This window comes from Nestor notabilis, unplaced genomic scaffold, assembly GCF_000696875.1.
Source record: "Nestor notabilis isolate BGI_N333 unplaced genomic scaffold, ASM69687v1 scaffold35346, whole genome shotgun sequence".
NCBI classification, from domain to species: Eukaryota; Metazoa; Chordata; class Aves; order Psittaciformes; family Psittacidae; genus Nestor; species Nestor notabilis.
Window position 1 is genome coordinate 4565 of NW_009932092.1, and position 10629 is coordinate 15193.

The 10629-nt window shown below is 43.1% G+C and overlaps 1 protein-coding gene across 1 annotated transcript in view; it reads right to left on the bottom strand.

The window, feature by feature from the left end:
- Nucleotides 1-5203: 5203 nt before the first annotated feature.
- Nucleotides 5204-10629, bottom strand: part of INPP5D (inositol polyphosphate-5-phosphatase, 145kDa) — a gene marked incomplete at its 5' end in the record, with an annotated part of 25831 nt that continues 20405 nt past the window's right edge. The window contains 6 exons of the mRNA XM_010016206.1: nt 5204-5840; nt 7360-7632; nt 8214-8321; nt 8557-8650; nt 9398-9547; nt 10143-10230. Coding sequence (XP_010014508.1) covers nt 5204-5840; nt 7360-7632; nt 8214-8321; nt 8557-8650; nt 9398-9547; nt 10143-10230 — 1350 coding nt within the window. The remainder of the gene's footprint in view (nt 5841-7359; nt 7633-8213; nt 8322-8556; nt 8651-9397; nt 9548-10142; nt 10231-10629) is intronic.

Consider the following 10629-nt stretch of genomic DNA (forward strand, 5'->3'; position numbering starts at 1 on the left):
ATCTCTGCATGTCTAATGCACCTTTTGTTTAGCAGACTTAGGAGCAAGTACAAAGATGATCTGCAAATAAAATTAATAAAACAGGATAATGGTAGTGAACTGAGAATAGAAGTTCAGGGAAATTTGGTGATGCATCAGAAAAAAATAGAGCAAATTACAGTAGGTGAAAAGAAATCTCTTCAGTCAACCTGGGATTCAGCTGTGAAAGAGCTTCTGAAAGACTTCACAAGTTTTGACACAAATGCAATCTTAAAATATTTCTTATTAAGAGACACATTTGAAACAACACCACATGCACTCTGTGGAATTAGAAAGGAGATCTTTTTCATATTCATGTGAATAATAAACTGATGTTTGCTTATATATATATATATATATATAAAAAGAACATCTTGTACCCCTACAGCTAACACCTTTTCTACACTAGGGAAATTTGGCATGTTGAAATGACTATTTGGATTCTGTATCACTTGCATAATGAGCCCCCTCCATAGGCACTTGGGTGGCAGATGTGAGCAGTTATGAGACGGTTCCAGTTGTACTGGGCTCTTGCTTCAGCAGTGCACAGAAAATAGGGAAAGTCATCAACTCCTTCATTAAATACTTCAGCCTCCACAAAACAAGCACCACACAGATGCAGCTGACATATCTTATGGCACCAAACTGTCAATTACAACTGCAGATCAAGAGAAGCCTTCACCATCACCTAAACTTCCCTGACGCACTGTCCTCTAGCTGCATTTCTGATGTATGTTATCACCAAGGGATATAACAAATGAGAGTAGGGATGGAGTCTCTTCAGCAAATGTACCAGAGGGAAAAGCGTGTATCTCTCTCAGGCAGGGATTAGGAAAATCAATCAGTATTTGGACATTGTGCATTTCCAATCAGTCTATTGCCATCTGGAGTCATTGGTTAGGAGATCTCTGGGAATTGCCCTGGGTCACTTTGGTCACTTAGTTAGTCCTAACACCCACAGTTTAATCATACACAAATAACTGAGCCTTCATCATAAAAATTGGGAGCATTGTCAGGGTGTGTGTGGAATCAATTAATTTTGGACAATACATCCCTTCATCAATAAAGGACAGTACATCCCTAATTTAATTGTATTATGACAAGGAAAACAGAAAAATGTAAAAACTTCGGGATAAACATTAGTTTAAAAAACAAATGGAAGGATAGTGACTACATGCTTGGTTTTAAGCTGTGCAGAAAAAGAGTGCTTGGCCCCAGCAGACTGAAGGCCTAAGCTCTGTAATTTTTAACCAACATCAAAATGATCCCCTTGCTACTTTGGAGGGACTAACTCATCTTCATTTGGTTTTTTTTTCCCTTCTATTTTCCCTCCTTGAGCCATTTTCTGAGAGACCCTACCTTCAACAGGAAGGAAACATGTAGCCCACTACAACATTTTAGGAAGAGATTTAACAGCGCCCTGTGGTAGTTTCACAGCTGAGAGGACGCGGAGGCTTTGTGTTAGATGCATCAGGTGCAGGCAGGAAACAGGATTTTAAAAAGTTGCTGTGTTGTACACATTACATCCTGTAACTGGGAGCTTAAAGCATTTCTGACAGCTGGGTCTCCATTGAAATAAGTACACTAAGACTGCAGCTATTTTAAGAACTTAAAGGACACCGGAAGGTTGCAGACAGGTATTACATCTGGGAGAAATCGGTAAGCTTTTGGACAATTCAGACCCTTCACTTCATGTTTTCTCCTTGTACTGCCTGTACCAACTTAACTGGACAATAAAAGAGCTTGCAGAATAATGTGCCTGGTTTGGCAAGAGATTCATAAATCCAGGGTCGTAAGGGAAAGAAGCAGCTTGTGTTCAGTCCAGGTTTCATCTGGTTCAGGACACAAGGGAGTAGAAGCATTAGATATCATGTTAAAAGCATTATGACAGAAAGCAAACATGAAACAAAACAAACATAAGCCCAAGACTTGTTAAATTCAGTTGTTCAAATATTCACGTCTGGGAAGCTCCCACAGTTGGTGTTACCAACTCTACCATCTCAAGGTACAGCTAGTCTTACCATAAAGACAAGTTTTGTGCAGTGTCCCCCTTCTTTTTTTGCACCAGCCCATCTCTACCACTCTGTGTCTGAGCTGCTCACCTGAGAACTCTTTTCTGAGAGGCTCCAAAATTACAGAACCTTCTTTTGCATGTTTTCTGGTGGCATTTGCCATCATTCCTGTTACAAAGACTACCTTAGGCTCTCTTTGGAGCCACAAGTGATAACTTTTACCCAACTCTCAAGCTAGTAGGTAATGCAATTTTAGCATGGGAACAGTAATGCATTCCTTTACTGCTGGGAACTTGGCAGAGAGCTTCTCTCCTTCCCCCAGCAATACACCTTTCTAAAGGACAGGCCAGATCAAGTACCTGGATGCTATATTATGTCTTAGTAAATCTGGTGTTCTCAAACTCTGCTCATCTGCAAATCTGTGCCAAATTTAAGCAGTATTCCCAAATAGGAGGATATTTTTGCAAGAAGCTATCCTTGCTATATATCAAACTTTTATTTTGCAAACTCTGGGAAATACACTTTCTTTTCTACAGCTTATGAAGTCAGTGGATAAACACAGAAAATCTGAGCCTGTCTCATCGTTGAGAAGTTAAAACGTTTTGTAGAAATCTTGTCACATTTCCATCTCTGAATGTACAAGAACACAGAACTAGTACGGAGATCTCACTCCCCATGTCAGGCAGAAAGTTCACCTGCTCCGAGAAGGTTTTACTTTGTGGCTGTATGAATTCTTCTGCAATCAGGAAAAGTTAAACACTCCCCAGGTTGAGGGAAATTCCACAGCTATTGAATGATGAGGATTACACAGAGAGGACTCTGTTGAATAAAGAAAGAGGAATGTAAATTCATGGCCTGTCTTACTGACTTCTAGGTGGAGCACCAGGTGTTTTAGCAATGGTGCCTTGAAACTCCAACCTGCATGGCAGAAAAAACTCTCTTTTTAAAACCCTCTTTTCCACCCATTCTCACAAGCCTATGCTTGGCCTCTTCTGCTCCAGTAAAATCACTGTACATTTGCTACACTCATACAACTGTAACTGTACCTGCTAACGAGTGCTAGAATCTTTAAACCAGCTCTATCCACGAAGAGTCTGTGCACACACACACACAAATATGTTCTCAGCTGCATCTTTCCTGCACTTCTTGGAGCCTTTGGTGTTTTCTTCTGGACAGGGACTATAGTCACTGAGTGTAGCACCCAACTGAAGCTGAATCATGGCAGGCAGTTCTGAATTTTCCATGAAGAATGATCAGAAAGATGAATATTTTATTATTTTTTAAGTAATCAACATAGAAACAATAGCAACGATTGGGTCACAAACAGGCATAGCCTCATTGTAACCATGGCATTAATACTTAACATGAATATAACAGATATTACAAGTATGTTAACATTATTCATTCTCAGTCAATGCACATAAGTGTACAGTAAGGTCAGCATTAATCTATTAAGAATGCTACAAAACCAGCTGGCCAGTGTCCTTCAAAAGCAGAGTGCTTGCTGTAAGACAGGCTGGAATGACTGTTGTCCATCCCTTCAGGCAGCTATGCTCCTAGACTGCCTACGGGTCCTGCCTATTCTCCCATTCCTGCATGTAGTTCTGATAGCTCCCTTTGTTTGTTAGGCGTACAAAAGCACTACCTGCTAGAAAGAGAAAGAGCCACAGTGCCAACGGCCAGCCCTCACACTCTGCATGAATCATGCATGAATGCAGCCTGGGAGCTAATGCTAGAGGCAAAGCTGGCTCCATTGGCAGTGTGTGACATTCATGGGTATCTGTTTTCCCACCCTCCCCTAACTCCTTGCTCCACGGACAGGACATGCTTTTGGAGCTGTACCGCTTTCAAAATGCTTTCTTTTACGTATCACTCTTCAATAGGGATTCTGTAACACAAAATAAAAATTTTGCTTTTATAGAAAGGAAGCTCTTTAAATACACCCCTTCTGTCTCTTGGGCCTTTGACCGTACCTTCCTCTTTCAGAACATTTACTAATGCATGTACTGAATCACCTGCCTCTTAACAGAAGTACCAGAGTGACACTACAAAAGGCTAACTTGCATTTGGTATTGTGGTCCCAGCTCCTCTTGGTCTGAGCAACATAGGATAAACTTCTCAGTTAGAACATTTTCATAATCATAGAGAGGGATACACCCTCAAACCCAAAACTCCCCAGTCTTTTTAGAACCAGACTAGAGGACATCAGTGTGAACAAAGCAGCGATCTCCATCCTTCTTCCCATCAGGATTACTCCTAGGGTGCCATCTGCTGTGTCATTTTCACTGCGGAGACAAAAGAAGACATTAGCTTGTCTAGTGTCAATTCTCAAAGTCCTGATGAAGAAGAAAAAAACCCCACAATCCTACAGCTTGCTCAAGTGGGATCTCGTTTTCTCCCAAGCCCATTTACTGAGATATCCCCCTTGCTTCTTCTCATCCAGCTCGTGATGTCCTGGGGGAAAAAAAAGCCCTAAGCCAACAGAAAAACAACCTTAACCCCCCACAAACAAGATGCACAAGAAAAAGAAAGAAAAAAAGAAAAAGGGAAAAAAATAAAAAACCCAACCAACCCTCCCAAAACAAAACAAAAAAACCCCAAACCAACCCCCCCCCAAAAAAAAACCCCACAAAACCAAAAAAAACACCACAAAAACCCCAAAGCCAAAACAAAACAAAAAAAAAATAACACCACCACCCCCCAAAAAAAAGCAAAGTAAAAACCACCACCCAGAGAAGTAGATGTGTTATTATTTCTGTAGGGGGTTCAGTAATGGTTTTGGACACTGCTGTTCTAAGCTGATAAGTGCTTCCCACAGATAACTACTTTTAATCATCTCTTTATTATTTATAGCAAAGCACATCTCTTTGCCAATACTGTAGGTTTGTGCTGTCAGGCCAAGTTTGGACATTCTCAGGCACAATGCAGTATGCACCAAAGGAGCAGTAACAAAGTAGCTGACTATTTGCATACCTCTTCTGGCCCTCAAGTTTAAACACTCCAGGAGAAGTTAACACTTCATGCAAAACTAAGGTTTCACAACATGACATCTTCTGCAGCAATACTGCTGTAAGACACTCCCTGTTCTGCGAGCCCTATAGGCTTGTGGGACAGTGCTCTGAGCTTAGTTAGGAAATACAGAGCAAGGGCACAGTGATTAAGCCAGTACTACTCTAGTAACATTCTTCTGTGACACCAGCTCCTCCCCTGCCCCACTGCCACAGGTAACACACCGGTGTAGTTGTCCTGCCAACTGGTCCCTCTTCTGTCCGATGCTTCCCAGAGTGTGGCAGCTCTGAACTGTCCCGATAGTCTCGGCCCTTGGAATTCTGCATGTCCAGCACTGCCCGGCTCTTCGAGGGAAGGGGTGGCTTGTTCTGCTGTCCCTGGGTGCTTGGGCTGACTTCAGACCTCAATGGCTTGACTAGCTTTTTGAGTGGTGCTGAGTTTTCTAACGGTGCAGTAATCTTCGGTTTGCCTTGAGTCTTTTCCCCTGTATTCTTTTCTTCAGATTGGCCAGAGCAGGTATAGGACCGAAATCGCTGTGTGGGGACCAGGAAAGGTGGTGATGGCTGTTTGCCACAGGTCTTGCTGCTCTCAGGCTCCTGCGACTTTGTGAGATGACAGCTCTGATCAGGCAGTGGTAGCTGCTCTTTTCGTGAGGCCTTGGCATAGTCCTGCTCTTTCTTTGGTGCCACCTTACCCTTACATCCCATAGAGCCATACAGTGGGTTCTCAAACATCTCTGGCTTTTGCTGTCCCTCCTCCTGAAGTGAAGGTTCTGCTATGGTTTTCCCCAGTTCAGGTGGCCTAGAGTCATCAAAGCAGTATAAAGAGAGACTTCTAAAAAACAGGCAAGAGACACTGATTTAAACAGAGAGTGAATAGGAAATGAGCATAATAAGACTGAACAGACTGTGCAGAGGGGAGGCAGGATAACAATAAAATTTGGGGGAGAGAACAGAATTGTGTATTGTTTTTAGTTTGTTCAGTCATTATTAACATGACAGCAGAGACCAGATATGCCTGGTACTGTATAAACTCCCTGCTGGACTACAGTCTTTGTCAAAGTGATAATTGGCTTCTCTTTAAACAGAGATAAGCTACTGAGCCAAACTGTGCCAAGTGCTCTAAAGGCTCTGTGACAGACACAAATCTGAATTTAAATACTAGGAGGAATCTTCAGCTTTGTCAGAAAGGATTGAAATGTCTGTGTGGACAGTTAACTGAGTCAGAGCTCACAACATACTGTAGCATTTTACAACTAGGTCAGTCTCCTCTCGCTACCAATGCCGCATGGTATTCCTGGGGAAAGGATAAGACTCCTTAATGCACCCAAATGCACTATATATAAGTAATAACTATAATTCTGTAGGGTGAGACAGTCATTGTGCATTCACAGCTGAGGCCTTTGAATTGAGGCTCCGACTGGAATGACATGTCTGAATGGGTTTTATATGACTTGACCTGATTTGGCAAGGCTTTCATCTGGAGAACCACCATGATACTTAAAAGATCAGCCATAATATCACTGAACAGGGTAGAATAGGTGTGAGTGGCACATGTTCTTTGGATGTCTTCAGATGAGTTGTGTTCCTTGCTTCAAGTTATTTTCTGAAGTCAATACATGCAGGAGAGAAGAGCTGAGAGCATGATGAAGCCTTGTCAGGTACATAACAGATTGAGGCAGTGTTTGCAGCTCTGAGTTCTGCAAGTTCTGGCTTATGGAGTGCCACATCCATTTACTAGTGAACTCTAGCCCAGACACAGAAAGCATCTGTCACTATGAAAAAGAGGTCTGAACAAGGACAGTGTGTACAGCACTAGGGTGGAGTAACCTCATCACTTGGTTGGGCAGGGATGGGATCTTTTCAATTGCTGGATGGAAATGCTGCATCAAGACTTGTGATAGATGCTAACTTCTACAGCAAGCTGGACATTCGTGTAGTAGTGTACACAGAAATTTGGCTTAAGTACTTCACAGAGGACATGTGAAGGAGCTCTCCTTCCCATACAGTGGGAAGATGTGTGCCACGCCTCCCTTTTCTTCTTTTTTACCAACTCTGTGGTCTTTTCCTTCTCTTTTCTTGGTAGAGAATGAAACTTACACATACATTTTGGGTTTTCCTTTCACAAAACTAGCAATACTAGTTTTCTTTGAGTATGTGATGTGCTGCTTGTGACCTTCACTTAATCTTTCTCTAATTCTAGAGGTGAAAGTCTGAAAGAATATGCTGCACCTTGAACTCTCTGCAGATAATGAAACAATGACTGTGCAGAATGACAGGAGAGAGGGGACTAATCCCCAGTGCAAACCTGGAAGACTTACAGGTACTCTTGGCTCCGAATACAAATGCTCCTGTTTACTGTAGGCTGGAGGGATGGTTTTGGAGATAATGGTGATAAGGAGGGTGATGTGGAGGATGACTGACTCTGTCCCATTACAGAGGTAGTGTCTTTGGGCTGCTGCTCGTAGCTCCAGAGAGCAGGTGGCTGGTCTGGTGAAGGTATCTGCTTAAGCTGGCTGGTTGCAGAGGGCTGCTGAGAAAAAGCAGCCATCCCCAGGTAGTTGGGGTTGCTGATGTCTGTGGGAGTGGAGCTGCTGAAGAGAAGAAATACTGTTAGGAACATACATGCACAAGTACATTTACTTTTGTCTCTCTGTCAGCTAAAGGAGTTAGTGCCCACAGAGTGCTTAGATTCAATGCCACCTACTTCTTTTTTTGGCCACTCTTGCTTTGGAATCAGAGAGTAAGTGGGAGTCCTGTTACTGCCTCCCTCCCCCGGGTCACTGGAGAGGAAGCAGCTGGGTCAAGGCAACAGCCCCGAATAGTTTCTGTGGCTGTCACAGACACTTCCATTTCCAGGCTGCAGAGAGCACTCAGAGGCTTATACAGGTTTCTGGGCACAGCAGTTCAGCTGGAAGCTGCAGCAGGATGGCCCCAAGCAAGAGATAAATAGCAGCACTGGGCAGCATTGCACAGCATAGGAATAAACTGCCAGAACAACAGGAGAGGTCTTTTGAGGTGTATTGATATAAACAAGCAGGGAGAAGGCAGGAAGTTGCCTGCGAAGAAATGCATCTATGAAACTGTGATCCTTTCCTATGACTCTTGGAAAGGAAAAGGCAGGCAGCATGAGCACAGCTTCCCACCCCAAGCTGGCAGAGGTAAAGCAGATTACCGTAACGTATCCTCCTTTCCCAGGTTGTCTGTAGAAGAGGAAGCACTCCCCCAGTAGCGAGCAATGGCTGCTGCCTCTCTGGCCACCAGATGAGTAGATTTTGACTTTCTGTTGGAAATAAAAGGGCTCTTTTTAAGTGGGGTGCAGGAACCCAGCCTGACTAATGCATTCTCAGCTTGTGAAGCTTTGGGCACAGAAACATTGACCAGCCCTGACCAGAGAGCCACAAAAGCAGCTTCCCAGTGCTCACCATGCCTATTAATACTGCTCCCACAGCAAGCACAGCTTTGCCTTTATTGAGTCAACTACTTTTCCATAACTGACATACACACTTGCCCTTTACCTGTGACTCTGATCCCAGTCTTTGCTAGGCTCTAAGTTGCTGATATTCTTTGGTTTCTGCCCAGCAATTTCATCACGTTCAATCTTGACAAAATCTGAAGGAAAGAAAAGGCATTAAAAAGTGTTTTGGCAGCCTCAGAGTCTGATTGCATAAGTTTTCCGTGTTACTGCTTGTATTAAGGCATCTCTCTCGCTATCGGAATGACAGTTTTAAACAGTTGATGCTGTTGTTTTCAAGTGGCCACTAATATGTATCATCTTCATTGACATAGGAAAAAGTGTGTTTCTAGAAACGGAAAGGTCATGATCCACCAAACAGCCACATACAGGTCATTTTGCCATTGAGAATAATACTAAACGTAAAGAGGCTGCTTTTGTACTCTGAAAGAGGACAACAGGTGACAAGGTGAAAATAAGCAGGGTTTGTGATCTTGTAGCTAAGCAACTGCTACTTGAGCACCTCATATGCTCTTTGATGATGTTTCCCAGGATGACTGGAGCAGGGAGAGCTTCAGCACCTTGTCGTATGGCCACCACAAATGGAAATAAGGCATCACCATTCCATAAAACCAGTATTAGTGACAGACAGGGGGCTCTCTCAGGCTGCTGAATTTACTTGAATGGTGAAAAAGGAAAAACCCAAATCGAATTGCTGTGTCTTTCTGAAAGAGCACAGCTATACTCCTGAGAACTAATGATACATCTCCTTGCGGTCAGCATCAAAAGTTCTTGCCTCTTTGGGACTAAAAGCACTGCAAGGATAATTTTCAGTTCCTTCACAGATGTCTTTTGAGATGGATATTCTCTGGGGTGAGCACTGCAGAGATAATCTCCTTCCTTACCATACAGTTTCTCTCTCTGTTTTCCTTGTGATGTTTGTAACTTGATTTCACCTTGGAAGACTCCTGTTTTCTCACCATGGTGTGTCAGCACAGTATGGATAGGAACTAAGGATTCTGTTGCTTCTATTCGCAGGGCAATGCAGCCTTCCCCTAGAGACAAGGAGACAACGAGCCTGGGACTGAGAAAAAAAACACTGAAATCTTTTTCTGCTGTCAGTCATCTTCTATCACTGTGCTGACAGGGCTGAGATTACTGGAGAGAATCTGCTTTGGATCACAGTAAGGAGTGTAATGTCTCTGGAGAAATCAGGGGCATTCATTTCACTTCACATATGTGTGAAGGATTTGGGCACTGGAGACAGCTGCAGGTGACTCCAGGGTTCTGAGCTTCCATTACTGGTAAAGAAAACATGAGCCAAACCCATACAAACAGGATTTGTATGTTCTGAATAAACTCATTTAAACAGACCGACTCCTGATTTAATTCCCGTACTTTCTTTTTAAGCCATTGCTCTTTTGGGGCTGGTAAAGCTCACACAGACTGTTGTTTCAGGTTCATATTCCTTACCTCAAAAATTATTGCCCACAATTTATTCTTGTGTGTACTGAGTTCTAAATCAGAAGTCAGAGCATCATGGATGTTCAGTCGGTAAGAGTTACTTCTGTTCTCTCCCACTCCCTTCAGCGGTTTGGCAAAATCTAAGTAGATTTTGACTCATCCAGAACTTTAGAACTAAGCACTTACCATAAGATTCATCACTGTCTGATGACTTAATGCTGATCAGGATGTGTTGATCCAGGAGGTATTCTGGGTCTGAAATAATGGGAGTCAGCTGCAAAGACAAGTTAACGTGGGTCAGTACAATGGGTGGTCTACATGAACACAGTTACCCTGTGCCGCAGTCCCACTGGAGCAAAATTCAGCTGGACAAACCCATGAGGATATCATGGCACCTCCAGGATCAGCCTCTTTGATGATGTTCAGAGATCTGTGGTAGGAGGCTATATACTTTTAGAGTCCCCCCACTCTCACTCCCAGCGCAGCAGACAGAATGCTACATATCAAACACTAACGGCCTGAGCTGTAGTTTTCTTCTGCAGTGCAGGACTAAAAACTGCTCTAGGAGGAAGTGATCTGGGCTCATATTCAGTTTGTTCCCCAAAATCTGTTTGGCTGTTGTTACAACTGCTTATTGTAGAGTCTTTCCCCAATCTTTCAGTGTAAGGCACTC